We start from the raw sequence: 21,396 nt of genomic DNA on the forward strand, positions 1-21,396 counted from the left end.
GCTGCTGTTCCGTTCCTATCTCCCAAGGTGAGAGGACCAAAATTACAACTTGAAGAAAAAGCTCCGTAATCTTTGCCAATCAATCCTCTTAAATTGATTCTGTCCGTAGCCCTTTAACACTCATCATTCATTCAGTAACTATCTTCTGAAGAATACCAGCATGCAGGTGTAGAGAGCGGTGCTCTGATCTGGATGGGAGGTCGGGGAAGGCTTCTGGGAAGAGACTGAATGGGCGGCGAGCTATAGCTGTGCAGGCCTCTGGGAACAGGGCTTTCCACGCAAGAGAACGGAGGACCCTGGGGGACTGACTGCAGCAAGCAAGGGAGGAACCAGACATGAGACAGTGCTGACGTTCGGGCCTTGAACACAAAAGCCACGGGGGAGCTCTGGGTTTTGTTCTGAGCGTGACAACACGGAGAGCAGGCTGTGCACGTGCGTGCGCGCGGACAGGAACGCAGGAGGCCTTCAAGAGGACCGAGGGCTGGGCTGGAGGGGCAAACGTGGGCAGGGGCTCTCAGGCCCAAAGCACATCGTGAAGGCAGAGCACGTGTGAGAACAAAAACGTCTGGGTCTTGAGCAACTGGGGGAACTGCGGTGTCGGCCCCTGAAGACAGGGAACAGGGGAGGATAAATTCTTAAGCGCAAGAGCTCCTCTTTTTCTTAAGAGAATTTGCCATGCGTGGTAAGGCAAGTGTTAAACTAACTTGTGGGGAGCTCAAGGAAGAGACCAGGGCTGCAGATAACCTGGGTGAAACCGACCTAAGAGTGGGATTCTTAAAGCCAAGGGCCTGGACGCGCTCACCTCGGCAGGATGCACTTTTAGGGCACTCCCAAAGCTCGGCATTGGGGGCAAAGGGTACAGTAGGTCATAACGGCATCTAAAGAATCCCAACGCCAAGTTTTTCACTAAAACAGTGCAGTTAAGACATTATATGAAACACGACTGGAACACCACTCTTCAAAAATTCTGTAGTAACCTGGTATCTTAAGTTTTCTTCTTCAAACGCATAAAATTATGCACTCTTTCAAAACAGACTGTTCTGAAATAACTGCACAATGTAGTCAAAACATATTTATTACTTTTCAGTGTCATTTTGTACACTCCAGTACAAATACAAGAATATAGCCATATTTACAGGTATTGAAAAGAAATCCGTATATTCAAACCCCACATCTAAACACAGTAGCTTTAAGTCCTGAACTACAATAGTTCTGGTTTGCAGTGAATTACTTCATGCCCTGCCCCCTCCCCCCCGTTGAAATAATCCCTCGAAGTTAAGGTTGTGTTTAAAGACAACAATAGATTGTTTCTGAAATGGGTTCACAATGAATTCTTTGAAAACTTTTAAGCACCTCCTTTCCAAGATTTTACAACTGTGAAGCAGATACATAAAATCTGGAAGATAAAACCACTCATTTGGGCTATTAAAAGCAGCACAATGTCTTTAAAAAGGGCTGACAGAGTTTTCAGTGCGCTTAAAATCTGGAGATATAGCCCAAGTTCTAAAATGAAAAGTTAGTCAAACTAGTTAAACAGAAAACAAAGGGGAAAAGGTAGGGAGGCTGGCTCCTGGGGATAAGACTCTAACAGACCCACCTTCACAAAATACATTTTATTACAACATCAGTTTTTAAGGTTTGAATGTACCACCACTCAGGTCCCTTTTAAAACAGAAAAATAAAAACCCTGAGGTTTCCCAGGGGCTATTTGTATTTCTATTCGCAAACTATCTGAACCAAGGTGTCCACCAAAATGAGATACATGCTCAAAGCCATGGCAACAGGACAACTAGATAGAGAATATTCTGGGATACTATGCCTATTTTAATAAATATTCCCTGGTTACCTCAAGAAGGTTAGTAGCTGGACACCATGTGTGTATTAAAGTGCAGTATTTAAAGTAATTCACTACAGAATAAGTGAATCAAATATTATAAAAATATTTCCACAAAATTTTTAATTGTTTAAAAATTCACTGGGAAAATTTCAAATTAGGCATCACATACGTGTATGTGAGCAGTTCCTTTAGGGATATAAACATTTTTAAAAGTCAAAACAATAAGGTGACATAGATCGACAGACAACTGGCAAATCAAGTTCAAAGTTAGCTTGAATCACACGCTGCCATCTGACTGGGAAACATCTGCCTACTGCATCATCTCTCCAGAAAAGGTACAGGCCTGCATCAGTAAGGGTTCTAACTTAACATAGTTCTCCCGAGTTTCATTTACATGCACTAATCAAGTCCAGCAAATCAACAATCTCACAGGTATTAACACTTTATGGCGATATAATTTATAACATTTGTTTTTTCTTACATTTTAAAAGTATCCTCAAGTTACAATAAAAAAAAATCAGTTTCCAGTATGACTTTAATCCTTAATTACACTGGAACGTTTTTGTATTTTAGAAAGTATCATCCATACTATCGCTTAGAGTTTACCGCTCTGAAATTTACTGAGAACGCCGAGCATTACCTTCCATGCTTTAAATATGCTTAAAGCGCAGGAGCAACGTGGAATTGCGGCATCCCAGAATGCAGTGACAATGGCTAACATCACAAAAGAAGCCCTTGGTGCTGGCGGTTCTGAGAGCACGTGAACACATCTGCCCAAGAGGAAAAAAAGGCCTCTAAATTGGGTAAGTTAAGATTTTGAAATTAGGAGGATTTTCAGCATAAAGAAACCCTTGTGATCTGATTTAATACTGGCAGTGTCTTGCTAAGGCCATGTGACCAATATTTTAGCAAAGAAAAAAAAAAGCCAAGGTAATTTTATAGTAGCAATAGTTTCTTTTTTTATTTTAATATACTTTAGGAAACAATATACAAAGCTGAGCCTTCCCGCCATTCCCAGGTAACAGCGGGAGGCTCTGATTACACAAATGGAGCGTGTTGTGATGCCGAGAACAGCAGTCAGCGCCAGACCGGAACAGTAGCTACAGCACAGACACCCTCCAAACGAAACGGCATCAACAGCGAGACAGGTAAACCAGGGCTTAACAAGTGACAGCCACTTGGGAAGTGACTTCATCATTCTTGTTGAATTTCGTATTTCATTAAATATTCTTATACACAATTTCCTGTTAATCGCTTTAAACAAAACCTCCCTTAAGGACTTACTTCAATTAAGTATAAATGTTCAACAAGAATAGTTCTGACAAAGAATCCCCAGGTAGTTCAAATTCTAATATGCATTGACCGAAGGTAAAGAAAAATAACAATTTGTGTTTGTTTTAACATGTTTATTATAACAGATACAATTCACATCTGACTAGCTGTTTCCTCTTCCCCCACGACCATGTTCATTGGGCCATTTCCTTATATTTGAGCCATCAATGTACTTTCAGCACACATGCCCAGCAGTACTTTTAAGTCCATTCTTACAGGGTGCAAATGGATTTAATAATTTACACAAACAAGTGGGTTATGCTCAATCACTGCAGTTTTACGCTACTGTACACAGGAATGCAAAGGGTACAGAAAAGTGCCATGGCAACAGTGCCTTAAGAAAGGAGAGGAAGAGGAGCCTTAAAAAGTGGATAAAATCAGGTGAAGGATTCCAGAGGGAGATGGAGCACACGGGAAATGAAAACATTTCTCTGCAAAACAAACGGCGAAGCACTGCTCTTGATCAGGGGCAAGTGTGGAAACCGCTGCTTCATGGTATTTTGTACTCTGCCCATATGGTTCAAAATTGTATCCTCAGACACAGATCGCCTGGCGCTTGCACTGAATCTTTTGAAAATGCAAGATTTCTGAATGATAAATTAACCCCCCAAATTTTTCTTTAAAAAAGCTAATTTTGCAGACAGGTTTACATGTAAAAGGCTAGGTATTCAGCCACCTCAGCACTGATTAGTTTTGGATGTCTAAGCTCTGTTACACATGGCTTCCCATGGCTTCACTCTACAAAACATATTTACAACGTGAAGAATACATCTACAAGAAATCTACATTTCAAGGGTTTTACAAATCCATCTTGTATCTTTCCCCTGAATTGAATCTCACAGACCCCCACCCCTTGTCATTTCCTTTGCCCAGCTTAACGGTCCAAAGTCTACTTAAATGCAGCTCAAAAGTGTTAAGACTGGGCAACAGATTTACAGTTCTGTTCTCAACACCATGTGCAATTATTCACATCTTCACACCATGAAGGAATTCTGATTTTTTAGCTTTTCGAGTTCCTTAATTTGTTGTCTCAAAAATAGTATCCTGAAAAATAAGAGAGGGCGTTAGAACCCACGTGGTCACTATAAACGCTACAGAAAAACCAGGCTTTCAACTATAAAGATAGCTTTACAAAGAAAATGAGTAACTAGTTAAGATGAAGTAATTTAAAACTGGTTAGTCTAGTTAGGACAAAATCACCATTTGAAAACATTACATATATTAAAGTATCAGGATGACAAAAGTTAGAAGGTTTCCTAGTTTTCTAAAACCCGTTCTCAATAATTAGTTTGAATATAATGACTGACTTAAAAGGTAACTGTTCACTGTATCATCACCAGACACAAAAGGCAGCAGATAACATGAGATAAACTTACACTGCATGTTTTCTGGACCACAATATAGTAAGCCTAGAATTAACGAGCGGCAAGAGGCTAATCGTTTCTGAAGAACAATTCTCAACATAAATGTAGGTTCATAAAAATGGAGCAAAGTCCAACTGACATGCATATCTAAAACAAAAACTAAAACACAAATTCCACAGCTGACTCGATTTCCATGAACTTTGTTAACACTGTTCCTCTCTGACCCCTTTCTTCTGTGAACTATGACGATTACTGCTTTGATATAGCATGGTATCTGTGTACAGTCAAACATGATACATGACACGTGACTGATACGATACCTGACTGCTTCAGTAAGCTGCTCTAACGAGTATCGCCTGCCTAGCAAGCCAAAATAAAGTTAAGTTTTATGTACGTCAGAACTACTTTCAGAGCAATCCTAGAGTAGAAAATTCCCAACTGATATTCAACAAGTACCTCCAGACATTTCAGTAGTTGAAAGGTTAGATAAAAACTCACTTTTCCAAGTTTACTATAAATCCCAACTTGGCATTTATTAAATTTTTGTGATTTCATGACAAGATTAACTCTACTTATTGACCCAGTCACTCAATATAGACAGGAAGTGAAGCCAATGAAAGTTAAGTCCTCGATTTTGTAATAGGCATTAAAAAAAAATATCTATACTATTTAACACGATATAGAAATCCTACTTGAGTAAGATACTAGATTAAGAAATATGAGACAGAGTTTAAGTGAAAACAATTAAAGAAAGCAGATATATATCATTAAACTTCCTGGACAACTAAATTCTTAATGTAATTGCCAAGGGATCTATCGATGCTGCGAGGACAATGTCAACAGCGATTTGAATTTCAACTGAAGTATGTACCCTCAGCAAGAGAGCGCTGCCCTCAGTCGAACAGGGGGCTCCTGGTAACTCGCTGCTGTCAACACCCAGCTTTTCAAATGAAACATTACTGGTACCGTATACTGTCATAACGCAAGAGAAAAAGTCCAATAATGAAGCATTTACCATGGGTTAAGAGAAATAAAATCTAGATGCCACTACCATTCGCCAGGAATACTATTAAATTATGAAAACACAGTTTACAGTATCATGGAATGTGATATATCAAAGAACTTTAAATTTCAGAAATGAAATTCGACTTACGTTCTTTAGTCCAATTTAAGATCTAATTATTTTAAGATATATAATTTTTAGGGGAAAAAAAAAAAGGTATATAATTTTTAGCATTACCTAAAAAAAACAGAAAAAAATTCATTTCAGTGAAAGGCTTACCTTTGCTCTCGCAAAGTTGCTTGAATTTCACATACTCGGACTAAAGATCTTAAATTTTTTAATTCAGTACAGATTTCCGACATATGAACGCTTCCCATGTTATGGGCTTCCTCTCGCAATCTCGATGCCTATAATTAAAGAAATGAAAATCTCATGAAATATAAGTCATATTCACATACAAAAAATAAAACATTAAATTTGAGTTTAACTTTATACCAAGATTACAAAATAAATCTTTTCCTTTAAATCCACAAAAATGCTCATGAATCTAAGTTTCTTTTAAAGAACTGTCTCTAATGGTGGAAGGTGTCCATTTTAAGATTTCCCCTTCAGGTTTCCTTGGGAGGATAGTATTTCCCATCTCACAGTAGTTCAGTGCTGGGACAGAAGGACTCATGATTTGTGGTTAAATAAAGATGCTGGATCAGCCAAAGTGAAGTTCAGGTATTAACACTGATAAAAGGGCCTACTGTATCCCTGTATCAAGAGATACACAATGCATTTCCGTGAACTTACAGAACATTTCAGATGGTTAGTCATGTGATAAAAGGGAAAAGCCAACGGCAGTGACCGCAATGTCCTAAGGTCCCTCATCCCAAAGCAGAAGTGTTTCCTAACTCCAGTAGCTAGTCTGGAGGGACAGACAGCTGAACCTTGAGCAACAGATCTGAACTGTGCAGGTCCACTTACACGTGGACTTTCTTCAATAAACACCACGGTACTACACGATCCACGCTTGTCTGAACCTGCGGATGACGGACTCTGGATATGGAGGGCTGACTATAAAGCATACTCGGATTTTCGACTACGTGGAGGGCTGGCCTCCCAGCCCCTGAGTTGTTCAAGGGTCAACTGCACTAACAGGTTCTAAAACTATCAGAGTAGCCGGCTGAGTAGAAAAAGCACAACGGCTCTGAGTCATAACACTGCAGTAACTGCGTGACCCTAGTATAAATCTACTTGGTCTTAAAGGCCTCATTAGTAAAATGGAAAACTCATTATCTGCACTGCTTAGTAGTTTTAGAAAGTGGAGAAAACAAACATAAAGCACTTAGCACAGAGCTAAATGCTGAGCACTTGATAATGGGGGCTATACTGATAGTTAAAATATTTTATGTGAAAGCACAAAAAGTTACCTCACAAACATCCACATCAAATATTTTATAGAGGGACCACAGACCATCTAACTGGAAATTCGTTGCTTTAAATACAGCTTGAACCCACTGGTCCAGATTGGATTTTCCCCAGGTAGAATTAAGCTGCCAGTCACCGGCAGGTGAAACACCTGCTGGATCACGTGACATACCTGCTTCTCAGCATGATCTGCAGGCCACCCTTGAACATGTTTGATGAGACTTTCACTGAAGTGTGCTGCTAGCGTAGGTGTCAACGAACACGCAGGACGGGCAGCTGGATTCTGTGGCACAGCTGCTGCGTTTGGTGCGCTACTACTGGAAGCATGATTTGGGCCAGGCGACGGACTTCTCTGGCTACTAGAAGAGAAAACACTGTTCAATGTGTAGTATGTTTACGAGTGGTCTCTGGGTATCCTAGACACTGTCTGTCAATACCTTTCATTAATTTAAAGGTACACAAATTCCTAACAAAAATTCATTATTTTAACATCAAATAAATAGAACTTAAAATCTGAAGTATACTTATATCGTGTATTCCTAATACACTTTTGGGGGGTCAAAAGAGCCCCTTTAAGATTAACGTCAGAGTTATCAGTACTCTCCCAAATTTGACGGCAGAACCTGTTGACTTTGTATACTACAAACACTAACGAGAATGTAACTAAGCAATGGTCACATTTGAACAGTTGTAGATATAAGGCACATTATTCTATCTTAAGTACGTGAAGATATGGAGGGGGAAAAAGTACACTGCCTCTGACTGTTTAATATCAGAATAAAGTGCTGAATCAGAGGGTGAAATAATGTGAAGCAAAAAACTTTTAATTGCAAAACAATGAATGAGTTTAGTGGCAAAATAAGACCAAAAAAAGCAACACTCTGAGGTTGCTTATCTTCTTCTGAAACTATATGGCTTGGGCTAGGATTCGGGGATATAAATAATCACCCAAGTTGATTTCCTACCTGCTTCACATCAGTTATTTCCAAAAACTAAGTCTCCCAAAGGATGAAGCGTTTTCACCACTGAGGATATTTACAATTATACTGCAGCCTCTAATGCCAATTTAAAAAAAAGAATTTCCCCCAAATGTTCTGAGCAATGGCAACACTGCTGCAGTAGATAGTTTCCCAAAGTGATCATTTTGAAGGGAACAACTCTCATGTGGATGTATATGCTCTGAAATGCTTGTTTAGAAAACAACAATAAAAACAACAGTTGAATTATGTTGCCACCTCATAACAAGAAATAGAAATAGGAAAATCAATCAAATTAAAATCATTTAAAGTTAATTAACAAAGAAAACCGACAACACAATACAGCTCTGTATCTGACAAGCAATCCGTACAGGGTCAGAGTTGAGGCTATTATTAGGAAAGACACACACGCGCGCACACACGCACACACGCGCGCGCACACACGCACACACACACACACGCGCACACACACACACACACACACCCCCCAGCTGTAAAGTACTGGCCCAACTTTCAGATGTGAGATATTTGGCTTTATCAATACATTCAAATCTAAACTGCTATCAGGAGGTTAAAAATGGTATCATTTCCAACTAATGAAGTAGTATAAAATCACGTGCCCTCTGCAAGTATCACATGTTACTACCCCCCCATCACAGTTCACCAAGTAAAATTCTAAAGAAAGAGCCACTTTCTTCAAATTAACCCAGGATTCATTACTAGAGACAATCTACTTATTGTAGTAAGATTTGCCTTTGTAAATTTTGTAATCCACAAAACTATGGTTAAGCTATTCACGGATTCTTCCAAGATCAAGTTCTACTACATATATACATATAAAATAACATCCAAACAGTATGGCAATATGCCATATTAAGGAAAAAACAACGTGGCCTCAACACGCCACATCAACTTACTGTGAGCGCTGAAGACTTCGAGGAGAGGCAGGTTCATGGCCCTGCTGCTTGTCAGCAGGCACAGGCTGCTGCGTGGCTGATTGGGAAACTGGTCCTTGCTTAACTACCGGAGTACTAACCTGAAACGTCAAACTCTGGTGAGACAAGGCTTTGCCACAGAGACAAAAAGCATGAAAACTAGATAAGAACGAAAAGTTCTACCAATGAAATTATTTCTATTATTATTCTATTATCTTCCCAATTATTTCTATTCAGTGATTTTTAAGGTAACAAGAGTAGTCCTAACTGTCCTTACCTAATAAGATTAGTATTAGAAGTCCTTACCTAATAAGATCAGTATAAGTGATACAGCCACATTCAATTGTGTTAAACTATTGTCATTTAGGGCCGAAATCCACATACTCCTCTAAGTCTAGTTAGTAATCTTAAACACTTTATATAATCTAGAGGTTTAAAGAAGTAGAATCAAATGAGTTTCCAAAGGTCATGTAGTTAGAAGAAAGTCAAGTTCTGAGACTTAGATCTAATTTCATAAAACAGCCCTGGGCCAAAAAATTACTTAGCAAACCAGCATAAGAAACTAGTTCTCCTGATTTTGAGCCCAGTTTTCTCTCCAGTACACTATAATACCTCTTTTGATTTACTGTTATTCCTGTATCAATAAAAATAAATATGTTACCACATCATACAAATACAGCTGCTCAAATTTCAACCACATACGAAGAGAATGTATACACCGGTCTATCAGAGAATGAGCTACGGCCCATACACAATTCAACTGGAGTGGGCTTCAAAGAGATGTCACCCTATACAGGCAGACCAAGAGGTCCATGACTACAGTGGGGACACATATATTAGGGTGGCCAAAAAGTTCATTTGGGTTTTTGTGTAAGATGTTATGAAAAACCCGAACGAACTCTTTGGCCAACCTAGTATGATTCACATTCAGATACGACAGGGAGAAAACAAGGAGTCAAAAATGGAAGCCCGAAATTAAGGCACGAAGGCAGACGGAGGCACCTGTGATTAAGTCACACGGTTCAGCAGCAGAGGCTGTTATGGGGGGGGGGGGGATAATTAATATCGCCCCAAACAACTCTGGTTAGCACTGCTACTTCTGAATATAGAAGAGTATGTTCTTTTATAAAGAATTTTTTTGTGAGATCAAATGTCCACTTACTTTTAAAAACAACTTGTAAGTTTTTAATGCAAAAACTCAGAGCCACCTGCTTAAAAGGATTTGAAGTGACAATGTTAGGACCGACGGTAAACCCAACACTGCCACTCATGCCACGTACTCCTAGAACACCACCGCAAGATGAGCTGTAAGCTCTAAGAATAAGGTCTCTTTTGCTAAAACTCACCTTTTAATTCTTCTCCCATCAAAATACAGGCAAACAAGAACTGCACAAAAAACTAACAATTGTAACTCAAAATTTAAAAACTTAATCTAGACTGACTCCAAAACACACACAGACAAATGGCTGATGTAGGGAATGTAGGGAAGATGAGCCAATAGAATAGAAGACCTGAGAGCCGGCCCACCATCGATTTCAAGCTGTTTCAATACATTTTTATTTTCAAGCTTCTGCTTATGATTTTATTTTTTTGCGGTACGCGGGCCTCTCACTGTTGTGGCCTCTCCCACTGCGGAGCACAGGCTCTGGACGCGCAGGCTCAGCGGCCATGGCTCATGGGCCCAGCCGCTCCGCGGCATGTGGGATCTTCCCGGACCGGGCACAAAGCCGTGTCCCCTGCATCGGCAGGCGGACTCTCAACCACTGCGCTGCCAGGGAAGCCCTTATGATTTTATTTGAATAAAGAATTCTTTGGCATGAAAGTTTCAAACAGCCCACTGTTTTACAACTAAAAAGAATTTCCTCCTATAGTTACCAGTAAGGGTTAATTAAAAAAAAAAATTAAACCTGTACATTCCAACTTCCAAACAGCTCAAGTTTTACTGGTGGTATGCTACAAAGCAAAGAATGAGTGTGACTGGGAACCGCTTATGAATTTGTGCGTAAGACTCAAAGGATGTAATATAAAATTGGCAGTAGCATGGTAAGGTCCTGTTCACAGTCCAGTAAGAATAGAAACCAGCAACTTTCTAACCGTGCTCTGAGGAGCCAGCCATACGCGATTTCGCTGGGAAAACCAGGCAGTGTAGCTTAGTATTAATGAAATGGGTTCTGTGCTCAGAAAGGCCTAGGTCTCAAAATCTGACTTGACCACAAACATCAGACTTAACGGAAGATTTCATTTTCTATTAAATGAAGCAAATAGTAGCTGATGTGAAAATTAATATAATATATATAAAGCTCTCAGCACAGAAACTGACTCATTTCTATAATTTGTAGACAGATGGATGCACCTAGAGTCTGTCATACAGAGTGAAGTCAGTCAGAAAGAGAAAGACAAATACCATATGCTAATGCATATATACGTAATCTAAAAAAAAAAAAAAGGTTCTGAAAAACCTAGGGGCAGGACAGGAATAAAGACACAGACGTAGAGAATGGACTTGAGGACACGGCGAGGGGGAAGGGTAAGCTGGGATGAAGTGAGAGTGGCATGGACGTATATACACTACCAAATGTAAAATAGATAGCTAGTGGGAAGCAGCTGCATAGCACCGGGAGATCAGCTTGGTGCTTTGTGACCCCCTAGAGGGGTGGGATAGGGAGGGTGGGAGGGAGACGCAAGAGGGAGGGGATATGGGGATATATGTGTACATAAAGCTGATTCACTTTGTTATAAAGTAGAAACTAACACACCACTGTGAAGCAATTACACTCCCATAAAGCTGTTAAAAAAAAAAAAAAGTATGGAGAAAATCACTGGAAAACATGTTCTGATATGTCAGTCTAAAAATTCTACAAATATTAAGACTCAATTAGTATACCTTCTTTATCCACAAAGCCAACGAAGAGAAGAGAACCAGTGTATAGAAGTGGCACGATGCAATTCCCTCCTCCAAGCCATCAACTGAGAGTTTAACCTGAACCTATTCTCACTCACCTGTCATTCATCCCACCACTACCTCATTCCCGAAAGAGAGCTTTTTCTCCAATATTCTAAAACATCATGAAACTTGCTTTAACCAGAAGCGGTGTCTTTCCCAGTTTCCCTCAAGGGCGACATACCTTGGGCTGTGATGAAACAGGAGGAGTACTAGCCAAAGGCTTGACAGGGACTGCGTTCGTCTGAGGTGTGCTTATTCTCGGAGACACATAGGATCTCGGGGATGACGCGTCAGACGTCAAAGACATCGGAGACTGATTAGACGGCTGGGCTGTGAAGGGTGAAGTAAACCAAAAGCCGCTGTAGTGCATGTGCAGGAAATCTGCACGTCTCTCCACGCGCCCCACAGCCCCAGAGAGAACAGCTATCTGAAGAAGTCAGCATCTAAGCACTCGCTGGGGTCACACTGACCAAATGAGCTGCTGAGCGAGACCGGCACACCCAGTGCGGCCCCCACTGCGTCTGAGAACGCACTCACCAGAAGGCCTCACCTCGCCCTCGCTGCCTCCTCCTCACCCTACGAGGAGGCCTGGCCGTCCCCTCAGGCCCCCGCCCCTCGAGGCCGCCCAAGGGCTGGTGGCCCTCATGCGCTGCGCCAGTAGGCCAGACACTCCTGCTGCTTCGGCGGCTTTCGGCACCGGGGCTGGGGGCAAGCCAGGCAACCCTTCCATTCCCCACGTGCTCCTTCGTGCCCCGTTGGCTCCTGCACGGGGAAGAGGGCTGGCTAACTCAAGGCAGGGCTTGCGCGTTTCTGCATCCTCTGGTCAAAACCCATCTAACACCAACTTGAAGCAAACTTCAACTCTTAAAACAGATCCAGCGATTCGCAAAGATTGAGGCTATATCATAGTTTACTTTAGCTTTGGAGTAAAATATCTCACTAACGACTTAAATGCTGAATTAAATATAGATTATATTGCAGATATGATGGCAACAGTGCAAGATATATGTCAAAAGCTTGTTTCATCTAAAAAGGTAAAGAAAAATACTACTTGTATACAGCAGTGTTAAAAAATCAAAATAAAAATATCATAGCTACGCTCTCTTCAAAGACTAAAGAAAAATCTGCTACGAATCCCACCTGCCCCCACCAGGACACAATTCTAGAGGCATCTAAGAGTATAAGTACCTTGTGTAGAGAGCTGAGCAGCTTGAGAGATCAGAGAAGTCATGTTGAAAGCAGATGGTCCAGCAGTGAGAAACTTATGAATGATAGACTGCAATGAGGCTTGGGTCACAGCTGCTGTAAGAACTATAAACATATTACATCTTAAATTCAAATAAAAACACAGTGGCATATGTGGTATTAGTTACAACTTGAAAACTCAAAAGGAACCCAGAAAAAATCTGGAGTGTTTCCATACTAGAATTCCCAAAATAAAAGTCTAGAAGATAGGAGTAATACAATGAGCCTAGAGATGTGAAATGATCTGAGGCAAAGGCAAAGAAGTTTAGTGGGTTTATATAATAAAACAGTAGAGTTTCCTTTACAGTAAAGTTTAGGTGTCCAGTTAAAGGAAACTCCTCTATGAGACTTTTAAAACAGCAAAGAGTATTCACCGGAACTTCTGATTATACCAGAAACCTATCCGTACACAGGCAACGTACTTAGTACATTACTTGGAATTAACTAGGTAAACAGCAGTTATTTCATCGGAATGCATCGTTACACCAGCTGAGCACTCAAACCCTACATCAACACCCACCCACAACAAGCTTTCAAAATGGATATTAAAAGCTGGGTACTTTGGAATACCATGTATTTCTGAAGCATAAGATCTTTTATTATTGACGTTTGCTTAGGCTATCATTTCTTCAAAATGTTTAAAAGCCCCACTTTGCCCAGTAAAATGTTTACCTATCAAACAACAAATACAGAAATGCTGAAGAGAATAAGAATGGAAGATTAATGACCAACTAGCCTAAGATAGCTCCATTTTTAGGGTAAAGGAAGAACTTAACCACTTATGTGGAAGTGTACACACACAGAAAATTTTATAATGTCCATAAGGCTTAATGTTTCAATCTGAATGGTTTACGGATTAAAAACTACATCCACTTTTATTCAGACTTCTTTGAGGTGGCTGCCCAAATACTTTAGTGGTACACTGAAAAGCCAAGTTGGAATTAACAATGCAATTAACTAGGAAAAATAGCATAATGTTATCCATTACTTCCCTTCTCAAAAGTGTGTAAGTAGTTTAAGAACTACCTGAATTCCTATTCTTAGTAATTAGCATATTTTAAATATTCCAAATAATCATTTACCGATGTACATGAGATTGCTTGAACTATGTTAGAAACCAGGTGTTTCCGTATCAGTTTTAGCAAATATTCTTTTTTCTGTTTTCACTTAAAAAGAAAAAAAACATTCGCCATATATATTAAGCTGATGGAACAGTTATCTCCAGTAACTACCAGGTACGCAGCAAGTCTTGAAAAATACACAGAAAATCCAAGTATTGCTAATTCAATTATAGTAACAAATTAAGCTATGGGGGATATAAACTCCAAAGCATGAAGTTCAAATGTGAATTTCAAAACAAAACAAGACCATTCCTATACTGGGGATTTTACTAATTACATAATTTTGCACAACAGCGAACTTTGTAGAAATTACCACCATGAGGATTACCTTCGTTTATCTTGGACATGTCCACGTTAGAATTGTTGAGCTGCAGCGTGGCTTGCAAAGCAGGAAGCAACTGTCTGAGCAGGTTTGGGTCCTGCAGCAATGGAGGTATTGGTGACTGTGGGACAGGAGAGACAGGCATTGCTGAAGCAGAGGCTGGAGGGGCAGGCGTGGGGTTCAGTCCAGAGGCAGAAGACGTGGAAGGAGTTGTGCAAGAGTGTGACACCGATTTGTCTCCTGATGTAGATTCTAAATAAAAAGGAGATAATAAAGCTGAAAAACATTACTTCAATAGAGGAAACTGGAACCAACATCAAACAAGCAACACCCACGTGGCAGGCACCTAACTCAAGTAAGCTCATTTAGTATTTACAAGGTAGCACAGAGGGGGCTCAGTAAATATCTAGCTGACTAGATATGAGGCACACATTTCATAGATGAGAAAACTGAAAAAGATTACATAACTTGCTTGAAGTCACAAAACCTGGCAAGGCAGTGACTCTACCATACCCATGTCTGAGTCTCACAGTACCACACTCTATTAGTAATGCTGTCTCAAACACATGCACAAGCACACCTTCTTGTACTGCATTCTGCCTTTATTACATTTTGCAGTTGCTGCCTTTTTCTTCCCCCCCACCCCCGCCCCAGCCAACAAATTGAAGGTGCTGCAGCAACCCTGTATTGGGCAAGTCTCTCCGTGCCATTTTTCCAACAGCATTCTTTTTAAATTAAGGTATACTTTGTTTTTTAGATATAATGCTATGGCACACTTAACAGACTACAGTATAGTGTAAATACAACTTTTATATTACACTGGGAAACCAAAAAAATTGTTTGACTTGTTTTATTGTGAGACCTGCTTCACTGTGGTGGTCTGGAACTGAACCCACAATATCTCCATGGTATTGTCCTGTATTAACTACACTTTCAAATAAGCTTCCATTAGGATATAAAGGGACAATACAATTCTCCAAGACTTAATTTCTATGCATCATAAAATAAGGTGAAAATGCTTATGAGCACAAAAACAGTCTACTTAAACGTGACAACAGCCTTAATATCAATCAGGATAGTCACGGTGGTGAGCAACCCCAGAATGGACTAAGGATGTGATGCCTAAGAGGAGACTCCTACTTTGAACTTTCGTCCTTACAACTGAGTTTTAGAATTACATACTTTTAAATCTTTCGGATTTAAAAATATAAAGTAATGAACTACCTCTATTTGTATCACTTAATGATTATTAGCACTAAAAAAGATACTTTTAAAAGAAACTCCCACAAGACCCCCTCAGTGTTTAAAAAGTATTAAACACGCATAAAAAATTATCCTTCGAAAGCCATCCTTGCAAATTACTTACATAGATTCAACGTAACTGAAATTAAAAGCCCAACAGCATTTTGGTAGCATTTGACAAGCCAATTCTATAACGTATTTTGAAGACGTATGGGCTAGTAAGAGCCACAAAATTCTTTAAAGAAAGAACACAGCAGGCTTCCCTGGTGGCGCACTGGTTGAGAGTCCGCCTGCCAATGAGGGGACGTGGGTTCGTTCCCCGGTCTGGGAAGATCCCAAATGCTACGGAGCGGCTGGGCCCATGAGCCATGGCCGCTGAGCCTGCGCGTCCAGAGCCTGTGCTCCGCAACGGGAGAGGCCACAGCAGTGAGAGGCCCGCGTACCGCAAAAAAAAAAAAGAACACAGCTACTAACATGCCTTGCCAGACATAAAAACTTTAACATTTAAAACAAAACCAATTTAAGGCAGGTTAGACTTCTGTATATATATTTAAGTCTTTAGAACTAGTAGATGAAAACACAGGAAAATAACTTTGATGTGAGGATGCAGAAAATAACAAAGAGCAAAACAATTACACCCAAAGTACTGGTGACCAAACTACTTTAAGGAACTCCTATAAATCAAAGCAGACAGACTAAACAACAGAAAGGTGAACAGAAGACAAGGAGACAATTCACAGAAGAATTGTGAATGGCTTAAAAAACACAAAGGATGCTCAACTTCATTGATAATCAGAAAAACGCAAATTAAAAAGCAACAGAATATTCTTTTACGTTCATCAGACTGACAAAAATGTCCAAAGTCTAACAATACCGAATGTTCTCAAGTAGTAATGGAAACACCTAACATCTCAGGTGGAGACTAAACTCATATAACCACACTGGAAAACAACTTGACATCATCTAGAAAAATTGGAGCTACGTGCACTTTGCGACCCAGTAATTCCCCTTAGGTATACACCCTTAGAGAAACTCTAACGTACGTCAATTTGGAGAAATAGTCAACAATTCTCCTAACAGTGTTATGCTTCTCTTCTTATTTTAGCACAAAACTAGCAACAAAACACATGTCCACCAACAGGAAGAACATAAACTGGTATTTTTATACCATGAAATTTTACTAATACAGTCACTGTAATGGAGGAAACAATTAGAAACCAAGGTCCCATAGGTAACGACATTAAGACTAGAGTATTCAAGATATTCATACAGTCTCTTAAAATCTTGGCTGAAAGGCTCTTGAATTTCCCATATATACCCATTTCTTGGAGATTTTCAAGCTCATATATACATTATATAACTGAATTAAGACTGCTACTATGATGTATAAAAGTTTCAGGAACACTACATTTGAATATTACATTGCTACCTAATAAGTATAAATCTTCACTCCCAATTCTAGGAACTAAACATTCATTAATCATCATGGCCCCAAAGAAGCCAGGAATTACTACTGAATAGCAAGTTTACTGCCAAAAAAAAAAAGAAAAAAAAAAAAAAAACCTCCTCTACGGCCTTTTTACACTACTGTAATGGTCAAAACACCTATAGGGACAATAGCTACTTTCAGTAGATTTCACAGATGTGTTGATCTCGCATGATCCACTCAGAAGGTCTAAGACATATTCATTTTTGTAAGGCAGATATTTTCATTTTAAAAGGCACACATTTTAAAGGAGGTAGTCTCTAAGTCTAGCAGATTGCCTACCGTGTTCAGCTTTGCTGTTTTGGAATCATAAACAAGTATAAAGAAACTTGAAGGTAGGCATCCCTGGTGGTGCGGTGGTTGAGAGTCTGCCTGCCGATGCAGGGGACACAGGTTCGTACCCCGGTCCGGGAAGATCCCACATGCCACGGAGCGGCTGGGCCCGTGAGCCATGGCCGCTGAGCCTGCGCGTCCGGAGCCTGTGCTCCGCAGTGGGAGAGGCCACAACAGTGAGAGGCCCGGGTACCGCCAAAAAAAAAAAAAAAGAAAGAAAGAAAGAAAAAAAAAAGAAACGAAGGAAATAAGATCTTCCTTGTGAAAAGTTTATTCCTTCCTTGTGTCAGTTATTACATTTTATTAGGCAATTATAGACTATAGCAGCAGTCCTCTCCAGATCATATACCTTAAGGTTCAGCTTAAGGAATAAACAGTTTAGGGGCATCTTAATGATGTTTAGAATGAAACAAGTTCTCTGTTTTTACTTCCTGCATGAACAATTAAATTAGTACTTATATCCCTCTGAAATGACCCTTTTGTTACGTTTACTATGGTTTTCCTCTGCCTTTAATGATAGGAGTTGGAGAAGGTGTAAGTTGTTTCCTAATTTGTTTCAATTCTGCTAAATCTATCCACAGATTTGAAAAATTAACAAAGGCTTGAAAATTCTTCAGTGTTGCCATTCAATCCAGGAAAAGGAAAACACTCCAAAACAGAAGATACATATCACCACAAAGAAATAAGGTAACAATGTAAATACGTATGTGTATCCTGAGGAGGAATTTCGTTTGCAGTTTTGTGAGAGATTATTAATGAACAGTATGGAAACCAGTTACTACTACTCAATACTTACGGGAACCTTGAGCAAGCAACATCTCTGAAGGCCAGAATTTCTCTTTTTAAAAGGTCTGACTTTGATAGGACTTATCCAAGTTTAAAAACAAAAAACAGATACCAGGGCTCCACCCCAGCTCTAACGAACGGGGCGGGGCTGAGGTGTCTGAGCATATGGTGAACTTCCAGTTCCATGGGTGATTCTGGCACACCTTGTTGGTTATGAAAAAAGAGAGAACTTCCCAGATTCCTTTTAACTTCAAAAAACAAAAGGAAACAAAACCAAAACAAAATTTTTAAAAATCTAGCACAAACACAGAGAACTAGTGGAGAAAGGGCAAGATCAAAGACAGCAAAGCGAAACTGCTTTTCCAGGTAGGTCTTCAGCATGCTATTTGCACACCAGTTATTTATTTTTAAAGACAGCTCCACTCACCCCCTTCTTCCTAAAGGACACACCCACACAAATGCCCTCCGGAAGTGTGTTACATCTTAAACATTTTTAATACTACTTGCCTCCATCTAGTAGTATAATTGAGAAAAATAATTGTGATAAAAATATAAAATGCTACCCTGAAAGGCAGTCTTGGTTTCATCATGAAAATATAAACGAAAGGCGTTTCCCTGGTGGCGCAGTGCTTGAGAGTCCGCCTGCCGATGCAGGGGACACGGGTTCGTGCCCCGGTCTGGGAAGATCCCACATGCCGCGGAGCGGCTGGGCCTGTAAGACATGGCCGCTGAGCCTGCGCTCCGCAACAGTCTCGAGAGGCCACAACAGTGAGAGGCCTGCGTACCGCAAAAAAAAAAAAAAAAAAAAAAAAAATATATATATAAACGAAAGCTATTGGTTGGGTGCCACTCCTCTGCGTTCAGAGCGCCCTACCACAGACGTTACCCAGCATCTCCTATTATACAGCTTATGATCTCTCTTCTGTCAGAAAATGAACTCTTTCAGGAGAAGAATTTTGTTGTATTTATCCCTGTAGCTCTGGTGCAAAATGGGATCTGGCACCAAGATGGCCTCAGCACGTACCTGTTGACTGGACGCCTGATTAGGCAAGAAAGGCTCAGGTGCCTGTGTCTGTGCTGTTCTTCTTAAGCTCTACGTTCAAAACTTATAATGGGGAGGAAAAGCCTAAGGTCTCCAAAAATAATTCATTGAGCAGGCAATGAACAGCTCACTTTATGCTATTTTTTCATAAAGCTAAGTAATACTACATAGTCTTAGAGACAAACAACTTATTTAGATTTATTTTAATAATCATAAAATCCTCAACCCCCTTCTTCTTTTTTTAAACACTCAAAGGCAACAAGCAACTATTCAGAACAAATACACAGTCATTAAGTGTGCTTTTTCTACACAGATATTTAATTTTAATTAACATTTCTATTTGCCTTTTTAATCCGGAATCTGTTACAATGTTAGGTTAACATACTTCATGTTTAAACAGTTTTGTATCAAACTAAAATTAAAAATCTGGATCTTTGAAAATAAAGACAAATAATGAACTTAAGAAAATTAATGTAGTGTTTTACGTTACAAAGCCATTTCAAAAGGCTCTTCTGCTTTTTAACATCAGCCTCTAGTCTCATTCTTTAAATGCAAACTTTTCCAAGCATTAAAGAAACCTAGGTTGCTTTAAGCCTATTTTTTCAGCTTTTGGCAAAACAACGGTATCCAATTTTAGCTCTACCATGTTTATTTTTTTATTTTGTGTGTATGTGTGCACGTGTGTGCCTATGATTTTTTTAAGGATATGTGGTGATGTTGTCCTATGGTATTTTAAACTTAAAATGAGCTTTAAGGTCACTTTCCTACCTGATGTTTTTCTATCATTTGTAGATCTCTAACCAATTCTTATCGTAAGCCATGAAATAAATGTTACTCTTTGATTTTAATTTAAATTGTGTATATAAACTTTGATAAAACCTTTTTCTCTCCCTTTATGCTTGTAATTATGAATTATTCATTTATACTTCCAATTTTTACCAGTAGGGGGAGTAACCTACCAAAGATTAGACTTCACAGAGAAATGTACTATAACCTAACTTTTTAAGGCTTAAGATAATAACCACTCACCTCTTCTAATTATAGGCACCCTTTCAAAATACCCAAGACAACACAGACCAAAGTCAAAATTTTCTGACCTACATTTTTCTGGTATGCTAAATAACTCCTCCTCAATCTGCAGTAAGGTCTAACGAGATACTGCACGTAAAGAGTAAAAGGTACTGACTGCATTTCTAAACATTAATTTCCCACAATGTTCTGACAGTTGCCGTCATAATACTAAACAGGATATGGCTGTAAAGCTCAAACTACTGATGCAACAAGGGCAGCCTGCTTGTTCCATTGTGTAGTAATGGTGTTACAACATGGAGGAATCATAAGGGAAAACAAAGTATACAAGTGTAGTAGAAAAAACCGCAAGATAACTAGGTGACAACACCGGGTATATAATCTGTGACTTTCATTTTAATTTATTTTTTACTCTATAATTCATAATTTTAAATGTGTCTGTCCAGAACTTTTCTATGCATTTAAAATGTACATAAAAATAAGTATGGCATTAATTGATGTTTTATAACAATTATGTTTTTGCAACTTGCTCTTTTATTCAACCGAGAAAATCTTTATGCTAATACATACAAAGGATAAGCCTATTTTAAAACTTTTAACAGATTTTACTTAAGTGACCTCCATAATAACCACCTTCTACACTCCTACCAGTTTTGTTTCCCTACAGTCAACTGTTAATTGTCACCAACTTTAAGAGTGAAAAATCTCATTTTGATTTCCAATATTGTATTGGTAATCTTTCTCTTGAATTCTTTTATGCTGGTAAAATATACAACATACAATTTACCATTTTAACCATTTCTGGTTTACAATTCATTAGCATTAAGTACATTCACACTGTCATGCAACCATCACCACAATTCACCTCCAGAACTTTTTCATCTTTCCAAACAGAAACTTTCTACCCAATTAAACCACAGCTCCCCATCTCACAAGACCAAAGTTGAGCACTATTCTAGTTTGTCTCTCTATGAATTTGCCCATT

General features: G+C 39.4%; 1 protein-coding gene across 8 annotated transcripts in view; it reads right to left on the reverse strand.

Moving 5' to 3' along the window:
* Positions 1 to 1,057: 1,057 nt before the first annotated feature.
* The window catches only part of WAC (WW domain containing adaptor with coiled-coil), an 84,728-nt gene continuing 64,389 nt past the window's right edge, over positions 1,058 to 21,396 (reverse strand). For 2 of the 8 annotated variants that reach the window (XM_027122029.1, XM_027122032.1), the window contains exons 7-13: positions 14,500 to 14,745; positions 12,994 to 13,116; positions 11,987 to 12,135; positions 8,844 to 8,962; positions 7,122 to 7,308; positions 5,816 to 5,943; positions 2,113 to 4,213 (exon numbers count right to left, since the gene is read on the reverse strand). In XM_027122029.1, coding sequence (XP_026977830.1) covers positions 4,144 to 4,213; positions 5,816 to 5,943; positions 7,122 to 7,308; positions 8,844 to 8,962; positions 11,987 to 12,135; positions 12,994 to 13,116; positions 14,500 to 14,745 — 1,022 coding nt within the window. In that variant the 3' untranslated portion in view covers positions 2,113 to 4,143. The other 6 variants (XM_027122030.1, XM_027122028.1, XM_027122026.1 and 3 more) reach the window with 5 other exon arrangements.

Source organism: Aethalodelphis obliquidens, unplaced genomic scaffold, assembly GCF_003676395.1.
Source record: "Aethalodelphis obliquidens isolate GAN/ISIS:26980383/991018 unplaced genomic scaffold, ASM367639v1 scaffold23, whole genome shotgun sequence".
NCBI lineage: Eukaryota > Metazoa > Chordata > Mammalia > Artiodactyla > Delphinidae > Aethalodelphis > Aethalodelphis obliquidens.